Genomic DNA, 20,306 nt, shown 5'->3' on the forward strand with positions numbered 1-20,306 from the left:
CTTTTCCTCTCATTTTTCTTTCTTTCTTTCCTTTCTTTCTCACTATGTATAATAACTAAACTTACATTTTTCTAGGGCCTACCTGGTTTTAGACATTTTTCCAGATCTTTTAGATCATCTTTTTTTAGTTGTTTTGAAACACAAATTTTTGACCTTTTCTTTCTGTTCAGTTGGCAGAGCCATGGAACTACAGAAGCAGCGCCACCCTAAGCATTTATCCGTACCCTTATCTGTGAGTCCTGAGCCTCAGGACATTGCTAAGTTGCGCCAGAGTGGGTTAGCAAGTGAAGGATCAGACATTGGATACCTACCAGCCCATTGCATGTCTTCTATGGCTTCAGTGGCCACTCTTTCCCAGGAAGGAGGGAAAGAGAATGATACAGGTGAGCTGTAGTTCAAATTAACTAAGTATTGAGATTTTAAAACAATAAAACTACTAAGAAATAGAGTGGCAGATTATTTTAATCAAGACTGAATCCCAGTTCAATTTAGTTTTAAATTTTAATATTTTACAACAAGTGAAAAACCTACGTGAATGATAATTTTTAAGTTCTCATCCATTCAAAAAGTATTTATTAAGCTTCATAACTGATGTTAGCATACAATAATTATACATAGATTCTTGCCCCACAAGAAGTCTCAGCTTAGTCTCATGGGGAAATAGTCATACACACACAAACACACACAAATTCAAATTGTGCTAAATACAATAGAGGAAAGGTAAAGTGAGTATTGAGGGGACTGGTCAGTGATTAGGGCCAGATGTGAGGGATCTAAAGAAGACTTTAAAAATGAGAGATACCAGAAATGTGTTTTAAATGCTAAGGGGAAACCAGTTATAAGAATGAAGTTGAAGATGCAAGAAATAAACTACATAACCAATAGAACAAAGTTTTGAAAAAGAAAGAGATGAGATGCAGAGTATATGTGAAAGATAAGGTTATTACCTAAGAGTGAGGCTTTGATGAAAAGAACAAGGGGATTTAAAGAAAGATGTGAAGTAATTGTAGATAATTGGGAAAAGAGCTTATTAGCATATTTCTTTATACTTGTTATAATGGGTTTCCTAATCCATTATAAGCAAGTGAGCTGGGAGAATAGGTGGTTTTATTTGGAAAAGGGAATGCCTATCTTTATTAGTGATTTGGGAGGCAGTTCCAGTTCTGGTGATGTCAAGATAAATGATAAAGTGATAAAGCTGTGGGAGTGTCCAGAGAGGTGGCATTGAGGAAGTTGTCAGAGATGAAGAAGGTGAGGAACCAAGGAGACAGGAGTTTGAATAGCTTAATGTGTATATAGGTTTTGAGGTCACCTCGTGGGATATGAGCATTAAGAAGAAAACTTCGAGCCAGCTACCAAAGGTTCAGTGTTACTAGATGATTGTTGTAAGGAAGGAGAACATGTAATCATATCTAGACAATGAAAGCCTTAGTGGAACAAGGGGATTTTTATAAGACAGCTAGGTAATGGTCTAAAAATAGTATTGAGGAAGAAGTAGGCTGTCCATCCCATCTCTACCCTAAAGTACATAGTGTTTGACAGAAACATAAGTCTCTATTTGAGAGGGCTGTCACATAAGAAGTAGCATTGTCATGGGATAGGCATGTTTTTAGTTAAGACAAAGAAGTATGGGTGACGGAGAAAAATCTGGAGATTTTGTCTGATAGAGAATTCTGAAGATGTTGGATTATGTACATACATTAATTCATGTGTCCTATATCTTTCGGAAATACAAACATGATAGGTAACAAATGAAAACTGTAAAGAGAAAGTATGTAGAGGAAGATAAGATGTTATCAACAAATAGGAGATTTCAACACAGTTTTGGGAGATTGAAAGAGGACAATAGTGGTTTGATGGATAAAGCACCGTAAAGGAAACTGGAGCCCAAAGTTTGTTTGAGAAATTCAAGGTGGGAGCCAGTCTGCCCATTAGAAGCTTGTTGAGACTTCAGTCTCAGAAATGCATGTGTTATAGAGTACATAAATGAGAAGGAAAGTTGAAAATAATGAGTAAATTGAAAGTCTGTAATCAAAACAATTATGTCAGCAGCTTCTGATCCTTGCATTATAAAATGTAAGTAGTTTCTCATTTATGTATCAGAAGAAGAGTGTGCTCTGTTTTAGGGAAGTTGAATGAATTGTAAAGAGAAAATTAAGTTCTCCATGATATGATTGTCCTGGAGTTCTAACATTTACGGGCCTAAAGCCTGACAGTAGGCAAGCTAGGGCTTCATCCTGCTCAGAAAACTCCAACTGAAAGGGATCTACTTACAAGTAGTAGCAAAAGAAAGCCAAATCATCTGCCAGGTCTTACATTTTTAAGTATGAGCAGCATTACTCACTCTTGGAAAATGTGCTTGTTAGAGTCAAGATCTAAGATAATATATAATGCCAAGCATATTAGTGGTATAAAAAAGAGAATATTAAAAGAACAGAAAAAGTAGCAGAAAACAATAATTTTGGTAATAGACAAGCACTTGAAAAAATACCTCTTACATTGGACAGTATACTTGGGAAGAATAAATCATTATGTCTGTAAAACAAGAATAGGATGCTATAAAAAAGCATTCAAAGACCAGAAATAGTTTCAGTATAACTACTGCATATGGTATAGTAATTATTATATTATTTAGCAATTGTTGTGTGATAAATTATACCAACACTTAAGGGTTTAACACAGAAAGCATTATCTCACATTTTTTTGGTGGACAAGGAACTCAACAGTAGCTTAGCTGGGTGGTTCTGGCTTTGGGTCTCTCATAAGGTTACAGGTAAGATGTCATTTGAAAGCTTAGCTGAGGTCAGGAGACTGGCTTCCATGCTCACACAGGTGGCTGGTGGCAGAAAGATGTTAGTTCCTTGCTGGAAGCCTCAGTTCCTTACCACATGGGCTTCTCCATAGAGCTGCTTGAGTGTTCTATGACATGGTAGCTGACTTTCCCCAGGATCACCCTGGGGATCCAAAGACAGAGCAAGAAAGAAGCCCCAATATCTTTTATAACTTCAGTTTCTGTAGGTGCATACTGTCACTTCAGCAAGTTAAAAGCAAGTCATTAAATATAGTCCGCACTCAAGGTCAGAAGAATTAGGCTATACCCCTGAAGAGATAAGTGTAAAAGAATTTGTGTACGTATTTTTAAACTGCTTTAACTGCTAGTATTTAAAGAAACAAATAGTCCCTAGAAATATAGTCAAGGAAATATTTCAGAATGTGTATTATAAATATCAAGAGATAGAAATTAAAGAGACAAAAATTATATAGAGAATCACTACAGAGGTCATCTCCACAAAACATCAGTAGAAGAAAATGAGAAGAGGCAGTTAGAGAAATGACAGAAGAAATCTTTCCAGAATTGAAAGAGAATACACATTTTCAGGTAGAAAGAGCTCACTAGGAACCAACTACAGTGAATAATAATAAAAATGAGAGATCCATACCTAAAATGACTTTGGAAATTTCACTATACCAAAGATAAAAAAAGAAAAATCTTTCGAGAGAAAATAGGGGTTATGCTACATCACATTTCTCATTATAACACTAGGTGCTTGACTACAAAGAACAATGCCTTCAGCTTGCTGAAAGAAAATGATATTGAACTTAGAATTCTATATTCATTCAAACTATCCATAAAATATGAAGAAAGATATAAAGAGATTTTCAGATATGCCAGGATTAAAAGTCTAACTTAAATGTAGCTTTTTCTTTAAAATTATTTGAAGGTACCACTTCAGCAAGATGAGAAAAGCATTAGGAAAGAAAATGTCATGAGATCAGGGAAAAGTGGAAACAACTTAGGAAAGTGATGAAGAGGAGTTCCAGGATGGTAATTGTGTCACAGGCCAAGGGAACAGCTGTTTCAGATTGGAATGCAAGAACATAAAGGATAATAAGCAAGAGAAGGATTTTAAGCATACTGTCGTATGATGTAGCAGATGAAGAAAAATTGAGACTTGATAAAACTATATTACTTTGACAGTAATAATAGAAAAGCATTGCAAAAAACAGTTGTTCAGAAAGTTAAGTCATGATTTTAAACAAGAAGCAAAATAAAAAGTGGCATAATTTTAAAGTAATTGATGGGGTATAAGACTTTAATAGAATAAAACTTTAATTTCAAGTGGCCCAGGATTTTGCATTATTGGGCCAATTGAAAAGAAAATATAATCTTAACTAGTATACCTATTAACCTGACAGGAATAATAGTTACATGTATGTTGTATATTGTATATGACAATATGTATATAATGACCTAATAATGTAAGCACTTTACTCGTTTTTAGACTTTTAGAATCAATTTCTTAGACAAAGCATAGAATATTTAGTTGTGGCTGCAGATCAGAATAGAAATGTTAAAACAAGTAAAATTGTAGTTGAAAGAAATGAAGGTAGAGGAAAGAAATATAATTAGAAGGAAGGATATGTACACCAAATACCTAATGTGATGTAGAAGAGTAATCTGATATTAACTTCTTGATGTAAAAAAAATATAGATATAATTATATTGTTCAAACTTAATTAAAACCAATAATCCAACTACTAATAAATATTAAATGTTGGGGATAAACACGGGGAAAGTGAAAGTAGGAAGCATAAATGAGCAATATCTTCAGAGGAGGAAGAACTAGGTATTATCTAAAGATAATAAATTAGGAAAAAGAAATATAAGTTACTATTTGTTATTAGATCACCATACTCTCTAAAATTTGAATGAAAAAGATTGGGGATAGAGAAAGATAGGGTAAGAGAATGTTGTTTTCTCTTCTGAGTTGTTGCCATGTCCTGTGTTGACTTTTAAAAGCAATTAAAATTGATTTTCCTGTTTATTTTTAGTGTATTTTAAAATTTTATAGACTTGAATTTTGGTTCTAGCTAACCCACAGTTGTTTAAATGTGAATGTGACTATGGCTTTGGTTGAAGTCTTTGGGACTAACATTTTTTTGAAATCATCTTAATATTAAATATTAACATGAATTGAATGTGTGACATTTGTCTTTGCAGGATCAAAGCAAGTTGGAGAAACACCAGTATCTGGAGATTCCTTGGATGGCACACCTCGCACTTCTAATATCATCTTTGATTTTCTGCTTCCTCCATTAGATCAGGTGCAAGAGGAGGAATGGGAAACAGAAAGGTAATTCAGTGATCATTTAGGTGTAAGTTTAGGACATTGCTTAAAGTTTTTTGATTGTACAGTATCCCTATATTTTGCAGAGTTTTTACTACATGTGATTTTTTGGGAAGGAACTAGAACTTAGGTTGGTAGTACATATTAGGTGGGTACTAAATGTTTTTTAGTTTGATATTAATCTTATAATATCCGGTAGAATTATTTATCAGCCACTCATTTAACCCAGTTTTGAGTATCTTTAGCAAAAGTTTTTTATTACATTTTGTTTTTATGTTATTTTTTATTGTTTTAGGATACCTGAACATGGGACACCAAAGCCCTTTCGAAAGTAAGTAACCCTAAAGTAGCTTTTAATAGAGGCTTATTTTTTTCATTGATTTTAAGAGAGAAAGAGAGAAAGAAACACCGTCATCTATCTTCTCCACTTATTCATGCATTTATTGCTTGCTTCTAGTGTGTGCCCTGACCACAGATCGAACCTGCAACCTTGGCATATTGGGACGATGCTCTAACCAACTGAGCTACCTGGCCAGGGCCAATAGAGGCATAATTTAGAGAACTACATATTTTTCCCCTGACCTTCTTTTTTAAAGGAAGAGGCTCAGGACTTCTTGTCAAGATGGTAGAGTAGGTAAACGCTGTGCTTAACTCCTCCCACAACCACATCAAATTACAACTAAGTTACAGAACACATCATTGAGAACCATCTGAAGACTAGCTGAACTTATAGATATTATAACTAAAAAGATAAAGCAGCCATGTTGAGAGTGATAGGAGGAGTAGAGGTGCAGAATGTGCAGGTTTCACACCCATGTGGGGTAATTAAGAATCAGAAGGGATATTTCAGCTATAGAGGTCTCCCCTAAGGAATGAGGGGTTCCAGCACCACACTGGGCTTCCTTGACAGGAGTGCCCATAATATCTGGCTGTGAAAACCTGTGGGAATTGTATCTGAGTGAGGCAGAGGGCTCCTGGAGTCCCAGGCATTCCTCTTGAGAGGCCTATGGGCTAATTCCCTCATGAATTCCCTCCTTCTAGGCACCAGCACAGGAACAGCAAGGACTTGCAAAGAGGAACTGAATAGAGTAGCTTAGGGGTGAGAGATGGAAGGGCAGAGGTCAGAACAATGCTATCTGGGGACCAAAGTGCTGGTAGGCACTACTTTTGTTACTTTGTTGACCCCTCCCACTACCTATCTGGCAGGCTTAGGTTGGCTCCAAATCTGTGCTCTCCATTAACCTGGCTAACATTGTTTTTCCAGCCATGTTGATTGCCTCAGACACCAACACACCCTGAGCCACTTCCAGTAGCTGTTCCACACAAGCGGTCTGTGTTAGCTTATGCTGTGGATATTCCTAAAATATCTCAAGAGTCTCCAAATCCAAACAACTGGGGGCTGTCCATGGCATGTCCTATACCACTTGTTAAGACTCCCCAAGTGCAATACAACCAACAGTCTGTCTCAGCTTGCATTATAACTGCCATCAGATAGCTGCAAGCCTGGCATAAGCTATGTCCAAGGTTGGCTTGGAAAGGAGCTTCAACTAAGTGACCATAAGCCTAGCGCAAGTGGCCACTGGCATAGGCGCACATCAAGGTGATCACCAAAATGTCTGAAGCTTGGCACTATTTTTTAAAAATTTACATACATGAATTTAATAGTAGTTACATGAAATGGAATGACATTGTATATTTACATTGTTTAATTATACAAGGAAAGACTGAAAATTAAGTGTACAATGTCAATATGAAGTAAAGAATTTTAAATTATTAACGAGCAAAATGAAATCTGATATATTTTCAGAGCTACTAAAATAATATTAATTTTTATTCATCCTAGTATCTGAAATGCTGTTTATTTTATTATTTAAGAAATTTCTTTTGTTGACACTATCATACATGTCCCTCATTTTTTCCCCCTTTACCCACCTCCATTCAGCAGCAGCCCCCTTCTGCTGGGCTTCACCATACTATTGTCTGTATCCATGGGATATGCACGCACACACACACACACACACACACACACACACAAACACATACATATATACTTTAATCCCTTCACCTTCTTTTATCCAGTCCTCCCCACTGCTCCCCTCTAACATTTGTCAGTCTAGTCCATGTATCCATGCCTCTGGTTCTATTTTGTTGTTTAGTTCATTAGATTCCATATATTAGTGAGATCATATGGTATTTGTCTTTCTCTGAGTGGCTTATTTTGCTTATCATGATAACCTTCAGGTCCATTCATGCTGTTGCAAAGGGTAAGAGTTCCTTCTTTCATACAGCTGCATAGTATTGCATTGTGGAAATGTACCACATCTTTTTTCTCCACTCATCTATTGATGGGCATTCGGGCTATTTCCAGATCTTGGCTATTGTAAATAATACTGCTGTGAACATTGAGGTGTATATATTTTACTGAATTGGTGTTCCAGGATTCTTAAGATATATTCCAGAAGTGGTATTGCTGGGTCAAAAGGCAGTTCCATTTTTAATTTTTGTTGAGTCTGCCCAGTCTGCATTTCTACCAGCAGTGCACTAGCATTCCCTTTTCTTCACATACTTGCCAGCACTTGTTGTTTTTTGATTTATTGATAGTAACCATTCTGCAGGTATGAGGTGATATATCTCACTGTAGTTGTGATTTGCATCTCTCTGATGATGAATGATGCTGAGCATTTTTTATATGTCCATTGGCCATCTGTATGTTCTCTTTGGAGAAGGGTCTGTTTGGATGGGTCCTTTGTTCATTTTTTAATTGGATTGTTTGTCTTCTGGTATTGACGTGTATAAGTTCTTTATATATTTTGGATTTTAACCGCTTACCAGATGTATCGTTGGTGAATATGTCTTCCCATACAGTGGGTTCCCTTTTCATTTTGTTGATGGTTTCTTTAGCTGTACATAAGCTTTTTGACTTGATATAGTCTCATGTATTTATTTTTTCCCTTGTTTCCCTTGCCCTCAGAGACATACTGGCAAAAATAATGCTCTAGGAGATGTCAGAGATTGTACTGCCTGTTTTTTCTTCTAGTATTTTTATGGTTTTGCAACTTATATTTAAGTCTTTTATAAATTTGAATTTATTCTTGTGTATGGTATAAGTTGGTGGTCTAGTTGCATTTTTTTGCCAGGTACCTGGCCAATTTTCCCAATACCATTTATTGAAGACACTGTTTTTACACCATTGTATGCTCTTGCCTCCTTTGTCAAATATTAATTGACCGTAAAGGTGTGGGTTGATTTCTGGGCTCTCTGTTTTGTTCTATTGATCTATTCTCCTGTTCTTGTGCCAGTACCAGGCTGTTTTGATTACATTGGCTTTGTAGTGTAGTTTGATATCTGATATTCTGATCTCACCAACTTTGTTTTTCTTTCTCAAGATTGCTGAGGCTATTTGGGATCTTTTTGGTTCCATATAAAGTCTTGGACTATTTATTTAGAACTGTGACATATGCTATTGGTATTTCAATAGGAGTTGCATTGAATCTATAGATTACTTTGGCAAATATGGACATTTTAATGATATTAATTCTTCCCATCCATGAGCAGCACACACTACATGCTTCCACTTGCTGTATCTTCTGCTGTTTCTTTCTTTAATGTCCTATAGTTTTCTGAGTACAGGTCTTTTATTTCCTTAGTTAAGTGTATTCCTAGTTACCTTCATTTCTAGTTGCTGTTGTCACAATACTAAATGGGATCATTTTCTTAGTTTCTCTTTCAGAGAATTCATTATTAGTGTGTAAAAAAGCCACTAATTTCTAGATACTGATTTTTGTATCCTGCTAATTTGCTGAATTCATTTATTAGACCTAATGGTTTTGTGGTGGAGCCTTTAGGGTTTTCTGTGTGCATTATCATGTCATTTGTGGAATAATGACAGTTTTACTTCCTCCTTTCCAGTTTGGATGGTTTTTATTTCTTCTTGTCTGACCACTGTGAAAGTAGACATCCTTCTCTTATTCCTGATCTTAAGACAAACACTTTTAGTTTTTGTCCATTTGTTATGATGTTGCCTGTAGGTTTTTCATATATGGCCTTGATTATGTTGAGGTATGATCCCTCTATTCCCACTTTGTTGAGAGTTTTTTTTATCATAAATTGGGTGTTGGATTTTGTTGAATGTTTTTTCTGTATCTGTGATATGATCATGTGATTTTTATCTTTAATTTTGTTTGTGATGTGTCATATTTATTGATTTGCATATTTTGTACCAATTTTGTATCCCCAGAATAAATCCCTCTTGATCATGGTATATGATCTTCTTAATGTATTCTGGATCTGGTTTTCTAATACTTGGTTGAGGATTTTAGTATCTATGTTCATCAGGGATATTGACCTATACTTTTCTTCTTTGTTGTGTCTTTATCTGGTTTTGGAATTAGAATAATGTGACCTCATAAAAAGAAAGCTTGAAAGTCTTTCCTAGTCATGAATTTTTTGGAATAGTTTAAGGAGGAAGGGTATTAGTTCCTTTTTGAATGTTTGGTAAATTCTACTGTGAAGCCATCAGTCCAGGATTTTTATTTGCTGGGAGTTTTTTGATTAATCCTTCAACTTCACTAGCCGTTACTGGTATGTTCAGGTTTTCTGATTCTTCTTTATTGAGTGTTAGAAGATTGTTATGTTTCTAAGAATTTGTCCATTTCTCTCAGGCTGTCCAATTTGCTGGCATATAGCTGTTCACACGGCATTTTCTACAGTCTTTTATATTTCTTTGATGTCAGTTTTTACTTCTCTTTTATTTCTGATTTTATTTGGGTCCTCTTCTTTGTTTCTTGATAAGTGTAGCTAGAGGTTCATTGATCTTGTTTATCTTTATAAAGAACCAACTCTTGCTTTCATGTACCTTTTGTATTTTTTAGACTTACATCATTTATTTCTGCTCTGATCTTTATTCCTTCCTTCCTTTTGCTTACTCTAGGCTTTTCTTGTTCTTTTTGTAGTTCTTATAGGGATAGGGCTAGATTGCTTGAGTTTTTTCTTGCTTCTGGAGGTAGGCTTGTAAATGCTATAAACTTCTCCTTCAGAACAGCTTTCACTGTGTCCCATAGATTTTGGGTTGTTGTGTGTTCATTTTCATTTGTTTCCAGGTAATATTTTGTTTTTTCCTTTATGTCATTAGTAACTATTCATTGTTTAGTAACATGTTATTTAGCCTTTATGTGTTCGAGTGTCTTTGAGTTTTTTAAATTATAGATGATTTCTAGTTTCATGCAATTGTGATCTGAGAAGGTGCTTAATATTTCAGTGTTCTGGAATTTTTTAAGACTTATTTTGTGTCCTACCATGTGGTCTGTTTTTGAGAATGTTTCATGTGCACTTGAGAAGAATGTATATTCTGTTTTCAGATGAAATGTTCTATAAATATCAATTAATTAACTCCATCTGATCTAGTTTGTCATTTTAGGTCATTGTTTCCTTGGTGATTTTTTTATCTGGAAAATTTATCCAGTGATGACAGTGGTTTGTTAAAATCCTCTACCTTGACTGGATTGCTGTTGATCTCTCTCTTAAAGTCCATCAAGAGGCTGGTCTCTGTATAGACAGCATATATATGGGTCGTGTTTTCTTTCCATTCAGCCACTCGATGTCTTTGATTGGAACATTTAATCCATTTACATTTAAGGTTATTACTGATAGGTACTTATTTTGCCATTTTATTCTTTATACCTATGTTTCTCTCTGTTTTTTTTCTTCTTAAAACAATCTTTTTAACATTTCTTGTGTTTCTGGTTTGATGGTAATGAACTCCTTTAGCCTATTTTTGTCTGGGAAGCTCTTTGTTTTGCCTTTAGTTTTAAATGTTAGCCTCGCGAGATATAATCATCTTGGTTTCAGGCCCCTTGTTTTTCATTACTTTGAATACTTCATGCCAGTCTTTTCTGCCTGAAGTGTTTCTGTCGAGAAATCAACTGACAGACTTATGGGAACTCCCTTGTAAGTAACTATACATCTCTTGCTGCCTTTAAGATTCTCTGTTTTTAATGTTTGCCATTTTACTTATGATGTGTCTTGGAGTAGATCTCTTTGGGTTCATGTTGATTGGGACTGTTTGTGCTTCCTGAACTTGTGTAACTTTTTTTTTTCACTAGGTTAGGGTTGTTTTATGTCATTATTTCTTCAAATAGGTTTTCTATCCCTTACTCACTTAATTCTTCTTCTAGTACCTCTATAATTACAGGGTATTATTAGATATTATTATGTTTCATATTTTTTTGCCCCAAAGTTCCCTTGAACTATCCTTGTTCTTTTTCTCTTTTTTCTTTTTTGTTGCTCCGATTGGGTGTTTTTCTATTTCATCTTTCAAATCGCTGATTTGATCCTCTGCCTCATTCAACTGTCTTTTAATTTCTTGTAGTGTATTCTTCATTTCAGATGTTGTATTCTATATTTTCAACTGGTTCTTACTCATGGTTTATGTCCTATTTCATGCTGATGTTCTAAGTTTTTTGAGCATCCTTATATTCTTTACTTTGTACTTTGTGTCTTATGAATTGCTTGTCTCCATTTCATTTAACACTTTTTCTGGAGGTTCCTCCTTTTATTTGGGGGTTGTTTCTTTGTTTCCCCATTTTAACTGTCTCTTTGTGTTTGTTTCTATGTATTAGATATAACTGCTATGACTCCCAGTCCTACCGGGATGGCTTATGTAGTTGTTGTTCTTTGGGACCTAGTGGTGCCATCTCCTTGATCTCCAGAGCTGAGTGCTCTAGGAATATCCCTAGTGTGGGTTTATGTGGACTCTCCTGTTGTAATAGGATCTTAGTTGTTGCTGGCTAATTGGTGGGTGGGATTTCCCCTCAGCCTGGCTGATTGTGAGGCTCAATCCTAACCATATCACACAAGCTGTTTTGCAGGTGCCAACAAAACAAAACAAAACAAAACAAAACAAAAGAAGACTTTAAAAAACTAATAATAACAAAAGAGCAAAGCATAAGAAAAAAATAGAGAAAACAAGAACATGAGAAGAAAAGGGGGAAATATGAGAGGAAAGAAGGAAGAGAAAAAAGGTTAGAAAAACAAAAAAATAAGAAAAGGAAAAAAGATGAAAAGATAGAAAAAAGGAAGAGAGAATAAATATAAAAGATAAAAGGGGGGGAGGAAAAAGAGAAAGAAAAAATAATTTAAAAAGGAAGAATAAAATAATGAAAAAGACCAAAGAGGAATTTGTTCCAGCAGAATTTAGTACCTGTTGGAATCTTTCCTTAGATCCTACTCCGAAGTTATCTGAAACTGGCCACTTAGTGTGCCTGTTCTGAGCCTTTTGGGAGGTTTTCTATGCAAGTCAATGTCAGATTATATCCACATCTGGCCCTCAGCAACCTGTTGGAAGCTATAAGCAATCCACAGTTTGTGCCTGGATTTGCTGGGCTTGGCTGTGCACAGGAGGGGCCAGGCTTCTCTTTATCAGCTAGGGCATAGGGATAGGTCAGCATATGCCCAAGGCATGTCAGGATCCACCTTCTCCTGCCTTCTGCTGTCAGTCTTAGTCATTGAAAAGGCTATTTCTGATAGGGCGTTTGGTAGAATTGGGATAATGGGACCCCTGGATCTCCTGTGAGGGGGAGGTGCCATTCAAACTTTAGAGAACATGGTGGGCATGTCCCCTCCCACCTCAGAGCTACACTTCTGTATTAGTATTCCAATGGGTATGTTGTGTGGGATTCAAGAAGTTAGGGTAAGCAGTATCCCAGCGGGTTGGGTAATTGCTTTTCCCTAGGCCAGTGCTCCTGGGTGGGGTGTGCTCCTCTCAATGAAATGGCTACTGCAGTATCCTGGGGACAACCCAGCAAAGTGATCCTGGTACCTGTTCCCCCACATATCCCACCTATATCCCATTCCAGACTCTGTTCAGGTGACTCCAGTCCTCACCACCCTCCTTTTGCCAGAGTGAGTCTCTCTGAAAAAAAATTTTGTGCTTTGGCCCTTTAAAAATTACGACTGTCTCCAGTGGGCTCCATCTCTTGGCATTGAGAAACCACACTGCCTTTTACCACTGGATGCTACATGGGTAGTTGATCCCAACTCTGGCGCTCTGAGCTGGGGAGCCCGGTCTGGGGTCTATGCTTCACTCCCCTTAAGGAGAACCTCCCGCAGCTGAGATATCCTTTCACAACCTCAGCCTGCCACCTATGGGAGTAGGCCTAGCCCCTGTTGTGGTCCCTCTCTTCCCACCAGTCTCAAGGTGGTTTCTGCCTATCCTTGGTTAAAAGTGTCCTCTTCAGATAGTCTTCAGTTGGTAATTCTGGGTGAATGTTCCCCAATTTAGTTTTATTTCCAGTTTGGTTCTGGGAAGTGGTGTGAGAAAGATCTACCTACTCTGTCATCATCTTGAAACTTCACGCCTGGCACTGTTGACAGCTGACCTGTGTTGCAGCATAACAGCTTCCAAGTCCCTCCAACTCCAACACAAGAGGCAACCAACCACAGATCACTTTGTAGTTCCCACCAGGTGACACATGTTGGACATTTATTGGGGGTTGACCTTAGCCTGCACAAGAGCCCCTCCTTAGAGGCTTCAGAACCAACACACCTTGTGGCTGGCTTCAGACCACACCAGAACAACATTCAATCAGTTGTACTTATAACAAATCAGAAGGGTGTATTCAGCTGCCACTATAGTCCTGCTAAAGCAACTCCCATTCCATGGGTTCAGCTCTGCCCTTGCACAAGAGCTGTTCTGATCTAGTCATGGCCATCCCTTATTGCCAGTCAGCCTAAGGGTCACCCACCCAGTGATATGCCAAAAGCAATCAAGGTGCAACTATAACAGGAGTGCACACACAATCCACACAGGAGACACTGCAAGAGCACCCAGCTCAGGTGACCAAGGAGACTGTGCAAGTGTGCCTTACAGGATACCTACTACATAAAGCCACTCTGCCAAGATTGGGAAACATAGCAGATCTACCTAATACATAGACATGAATACCAGGAGTCAGCCAAAATGTGGAGACAAAGAAACATGTTTCAAAAGAAAGAACAGAACAAAAAAAAAAAACAGAAAAAGAACTAAATAAAATGAAGATAAACAACCTACTAGATAGAACTCTGGTTCATAACCCTGGTTATAAGGATGCTCAGCAACTTGAGGGGAAGAATAGCTAGACTCAGAACTTTAACAAAGAGATAGAATACATAAATAAGGAGATATGGAACTTCAAGAAGAAGCAGTTGGACGTGAAGAGTACAATAACAAAAATGAAGAAAGCACTAGGGGAATAAGCAGATTAGATGAAGAAGAGCATCAGATCTTTGATCTGGAAGAAGAAATATCCAATCAGAATAGTAAAAAGAAAAAACATTAAAAATAATGGTAGTTTACGGAGCCTCTGGTACAACCACCATTGTACCAACATTTGTACCATATACATGCTGGAAGGAGAAGAGGGAGAGCAAAGGACTTAAAACCTATTTGACGGAATAACAACTGAAAACTTCCCTAGGCTAGTGAAGGAAATAGACATGCCAGTCCATGAAGCACAGAAAGAGCCAAAACATGATGAACCCAAAGAGGCCCATACCAAGACACATTGTAATTAAAATGCCAAAGGTAAAAGACAGAGAATCTTAAACACAACCAGAGAAGAGCAGTTAATCATGTCCAAGGGAGCTCCCATTAAGAGTGTCAGATAATTTCTCAACAAAACTTTGCAGGCTGGAGAGGGTTGTCATGAAATGTTCAAAGTGATGAAAAGCAAAGACCCACAATGAACATTGCTCTACCCAGGAAGGCTATCATTTAGATTCAAAGGAGATATAAAGAGCTTTCCAGACAAGTAGAAGATAAAAGACTTCATCACTAATAAACCAGTAGTATAAGAAATGTTCAAGGGATTTATGTAAACAGTAAAAGCAGAGAATCAGACAACTATAAAGTAAGTACAAAGTATAAAATGCAGTAGGAAGATCATGTGTAATTACAACAATAAAGTGAGGGATACACACACAGACACATGAAGTATTAAAAATAATGATTAAAAACATACATGTGGAGGGGTAGAGTAAAAATTGTCATATTAGAATGTGTTGAATGACCATCAGCTTAAAATAGACTTATAAACATAGCTTGGTATACATGAAGCATGTGGTAACCACATAATAAAAATCTGTAAGAGATACACAATAAATAAAGAAAGGAATCTAAACATAACACTGTAGAAAGTCATCAACATATTAGAGAATAAGAAAGGCACAGAGAGGAACTTCAAAAACAAATAGGAAACCATTAATAAAATAGCAATAACTGCATAGATATCAATAATTACTTTAAATGTAAATGTATTAACTACTCCAAGTAATACATATAGAGTGGCTGAATGGATTAAAAAAATAAGACTGATCTGTATAATGCCTGCAGACCCATGTCAGATCTAAAGACACAGTAAAAAAGTAAAGAAATGGGAAAAGGCATTTCCTTCACATGGAAATGAAAACAAAAAAAGCTGGTGTAGGAATACTTAGAGAAAATAAAATTTAAAATAAGAGCTGTAACAAGAGACAAAGAGGGCATTTCATAATGATAAAAGGGATCTGTCCAACAAGACAGTATAACTGTTGTAAACATCTATGCATCCAACATAGGAGTACCTAAATATATAAAACACATAGTGATGGACACAAACAGAGAAGTTGATAGTAAGACAGTAATAGTAGGGGACCTTAACCACCCCACTGATATCAATGGATAGGTAATGCAGTCAGCAAATTAACAAAGAAATCAGTGGCCTTAAATGACACATTACATCAAATCTGTCTAATCTGGGTTGATATGTTTATGACATCACAACCCACAGCAGCAGAATATACATTCTTCTCAGGTGCATAAGGAACATTTCTCAGGACAAGCTACATGTTAGGCCACAAAACAAGTCTCAATAAATTGAAGAAGGAAGTAATATCAGTGATCTTCTCTGATAACAGTAATACAAAACTAGTAATTAATAACAAGAAAGCTGAAAAACACAAACATTTAGAGGCTAACATGCTACTAAACAATGAGTGGATTAACGACAAGATCAAGGAATATACCAAAATATACCTTGAAACAAATGAAAATGAAAACGCAATGACCAAAAATCTAAAGAGCACTGGCAAAGCAGTTCTAAGATGGACATTTATAGCAGTACAAGCCTACCACAAGAAACAAAAAAACATCTCAAATAAATAATCTAATTATGCCTGAAGGAACTAAACAAAGAACAAACAAAGCCAAAGTGAGCAGAAGGAGGAAAAAAAAAATAAGGATAAGAGCTAAAGTAAATGAAAGAGTTCAATAAAAAAAAAGAAAGAAACCATTAATGAAACCAACACCTGGTTCTTTGAAAAAATAAAATTGATAAATACTTAACGCAGACTCATCAACAAGGAAAAAAAATAAAAAAGAGAGAGGTAGGGGCCAAGTAAATAAAATCAGGAATGAAAGAGAACTGACAACCTATATCACAGAAATACAAAGATTTATAAAGAAATACTACAAACAGATTTATTGCCAGAAATTGGAAAACCTAGAAGAAATCTGAGGGGAACCCCATCCCACAGAGTTCTCCTGGTCACAGATGAAGTGAGTTGGCCCAGACACACTCTGGTGGGAAAGTGGGTGACGATTCCCTCTAGTGGAGTATACCCCAAGCCCTTCTCCAAAATGGCTTTTATTGGGATCGGTATGTGTAGGGGTATACAACATGCATGCATAGCTCATCAATCAGTGTCCCAAGGCTGTAGTCATAGAAAACAGATATTATATACACATAACAATGGAAGAAACACAGAGATCTGCCTCAGGTTAGGGTCTGTTAGACATGCTGATGCCAGATGGCCGTTAAGGCATGTTACATGAAATAAGGAGTTTACTCCTTATGCTTTGAACTTAAACATCTGGTTTATATCAACAGGGCTATACAGAGCAAAGCAAGCTTCAAAGGGTACAATGTACTCTTCAGGCCTGATTTCCCACAGGAACCTTCACTGCTAGCATTGGGTCATGCCTGCCTCCTGCATTCCCAGTTTTACAGGCCTCTTTCAAGGCCTAGCTTGCACAGGGCTACAGTCTCCAATACCAAACAAAGTAATCCCCAACATCTCCCCCTTTTTTGTTTGTTATGGCAGATATGGTGGTAAATCCTATGAAGCCTGCTACTTGATTTTCGTGTATACGATCTCTGGAAAACAATTTGTATATACATCTCAAGGCACAAAAGACTGCAATGATTATGAGGTATCCCGTAGCCCCTATGACCCAAATACACAAATTTAGTCCTTCAAACTAAGGCCTTGGATTGAGCCATTGCAAGTTGTCATGTGGGGTCTGGAAGACCTTCTGTTCAGTGAGCCATTTAATGTCCTGGAGTTGTTGATACAGCTCAAGTTGGAGTCATTGATATGTCCCTTGAGATTAGTGGAAAAGGCTCCTCGCAAGTGATGTTGGACCTCCTTCCATGAGTGCTGACTGGAGTTCCACTTCAGTGGAGTAACATAGCTTAGAGAAGCCTGGATCACAAGTGAGCTATTAACAAGTGACAAGAGCATCCTGTCACTCTCCCAGCCATATTACTGCAGACTCTACTGCCTTGATTTCTTGATCAATATGCATTTGCTGTAGCATATCATTAATAGTGTTAATGAGCAAAGTGTTTACTGCATGGGCCGTTTGGACTGATTCAGCTAATGCCACCATAGCTGTGGCAGCAGTGGCAACCATAATAATGGCAGAGACAGTGCATGCTATGAGAGTACCAACAAAGCATTTGACCTGGACTGTCGCTGGAGCTTGGTTGAGGGCAGCGAGACCCCCAGGGTCCCGACATTCTCAGGTAGCATTGACTGGTAGCCAAAGCTCAGCCATCATTGAACTGTGAAGACAGTGGTCAGATTGTGTTGGGTAACATTACTATGAGTTAAGCAGCTAGCATAAAAAGATCCGTTGGATAGGGTTAAATTATATAAATGAGAGCCATTATCATAGGTAATGTGAGGTGTCCCAGGAGTGGCTAAGAGAAGGCAGGGGTGAGAAGTGCAAACAATAACTGGCTGGCTATCATTGGAGAAAAATCCCGTAACAACTAAGCCTGTTTTGTTGTTGATTTGTATAAGTCAGGTTCTAACATGTCTATCCCGAAAGGGGAGTCAACCCTGCCATAAGTTTTTAATGTCAGGGGCTGGTGTAACTTTCCCCTCTTACTCTTAGTAGTGAGTCTCTTGGTCCAGTTCCTTTCCAGGCAAGGGGCTTACAAATACTATTAAACCCTTCCTCATAGTAGGTGTTATTACATTTAGCTTGAAGCCTGGGTCCTTAGTCCTCCCACCAGAGAGGAATACCAGGGATCTCCCCTTTCCTGAGAAGCATCTTGCTATAAGGCTCCCAGTCTTGGTGCGCCTTTTCCGTGGAACAGCTAGGGAGGACAGGACACTCTTGCTGATCTATCTTTTCTATGGTCTGGTTTAGGGTAGACCCCGGGCTGCAATAACCCGTAAACCTTCAATACCCCATAATTTTACATTATACTGATATACAGTGGTACGAAAGCTCATGGGCAAGCATAGACATCCAGGGATAGTAGTAAGGCAAGCAGGAAGGTGTTTTGGCAGGTAAATACTTTATTCTGGCACCGAATCCCAGTGAACCCCTTGCTCTAACGGTCCTCGAGGCGGGAGCCAGGTATCCCCAGTCAATTCAGTATCATTGGTAGAGAAAGGCTCAGAATGCCACCAGGTATGTAATAAAAAAAACAATGGATCAAGGATGTGTGCCCAATAAACTGTCTCAGAAGAGGCTAATCTTCCTCCCCCTAGGCTAAGAAGAAGTCAGAGAATGAGTATACTGCATGCTGAATTGGAAGAGATGATGGCTAAAAAGGCGAGAAAGCGTGTTTGGGGAGTATCCTCTACCCCTGTCTGATTTAACATGCTGTCTGCCTCTTGATTCAATTATTTGGGACTATGCCAAGTAACATCAGTATGTGTAGGTTGTCTATCCCGTTGGTGGGGTCGGTAGCCATCCCATCAGCACCAGTCCTTCACTTCCAGCATCCTCATCATCTGTAGTATTTCTTCCTGGATCGGGGGAGTCTAGTGGAACAGAGGTGGATCACAGAGTGGGGTAGCTTTTTCTATGATACGGCTTCACTTTCTTCTCTGGGAGCCACAAGGGTCCTTCTGAAGCGGAGACACAAGCACACCCTCTTCCCCATGTCAACAATTCTGCTGGTCCCTTCCATTTCCCTTCTCTCAAGGGATCTCTGTACAACACAAAGGGATGGGGCCCCTTATTATCTATCTACCTTTTGTTGATTGAAATGTTTCTCAATTGGTGTGTTAAGAGAATTATCACAATTAAGAAAAAAATTGTAAGTGTACACGGCCAGCATTATCAGATTTCTGGGAGAGGTTTCCTGGCTTCGCCTGTTTTGTTTGTTAAGGAGAGTTTTAAAGGTACGATGGGCATGTTCAACAGTTGCTTGGCCTGTGGGATTATAAGGGATGCCTGTTTTGTATTGAATTCCCCATCTTTGTAGGAAATGTTAAGTAGATGAGGCTATATATCCCAGTCCATTACCAGTTTTAATTTGTTGTGAATGGCCTAAAGGGCTAAAAGCCTCAAGCCAGTGGGCCTGGATGTTCTTAGCTGATTTGCCTGTATGGGCGGAAGCATGTAATGCTCAGGAGAAAGTATCTCTAAAGAAATGAATAAGTTTAAACTTCCCAAAAGGGGGTTTAATGGGTGACATTTGTTTGCGAGATTATTTGTGGCTCTAAACCTCTGGGATTAATTCCAATAGAGGGCAGTGCCTTACCTAAGGCTTGGCAATCTGGACATTCTTTAATAATTTTGTTTGGCCTGAGAATGTGGGAATTTGAACTCTTTGTGAAGTGTGTGACTATTTTGATGAAAAGCTTGAAGAGGGGTAACAGCCTTTTGAAAGGTATCTACTATGCTTACCAGAGCGTCAGCTTGGGCATTGCCTTCAGACATAGGACCAGAGAGTCCTGTATGGAATGTATAATGTGTAATAAATATAATATGTTCCCTTCTATCTAGCAAGGTTTGTAAGGTTAAAAATAGACTGATTAGAGGAGGGTCAATGGACCCCTTAAGGAGAGCCTGGTTTATATGAATTAGAGTATACACAGTATAATCAGAATCACAAACTAGATTCAAGGGCTCATAAG

The 20,306-nt window shown here is 37.7% G+C and overlaps 1 protein-coding gene across 6 annotated transcripts in view; it reads left to right on the forward strand.

The window, feature by feature from the left end:
* ARHGEF12 (Rho guanine nucleotide exchange factor 12) overlaps positions 1–20,306 on the forward strand; it is a 217,435-nt gene that overhangs the window by 149,803 nt on the left and 47,326 nt on the right. For all 6 annotated transcript variants that reach the window (XM_045838908.1, XM_045838881.1, XM_045838897.1 and 3 more), the window contains 3 exons: positions 171–383; positions 5,003–5,135; positions 5,425–5,460. In XM_045838908.1, coding sequence (XP_045694864.1) covers positions 171–383; positions 5,003–5,135; positions 5,425–5,460 — 382 coding nt within the window. The remainder of the gene's footprint in view (positions 1–170; positions 384–5,002; positions 5,136–5,424; positions 5,461–20,306) is intronic.

This window comes from Phyllostomus hastatus, unplaced genomic scaffold (assembly GCF_019186645.2).
Source record: "Phyllostomus hastatus isolate PE091 unplaced genomic scaffold, TTU_PhHast_1.1 phas_contig_113, whole genome shotgun sequence".
NCBI lineage: Eukaryota > Metazoa > Chordata > Mammalia > Chiroptera > Phyllostomidae > Phyllostomus > Phyllostomus hastatus.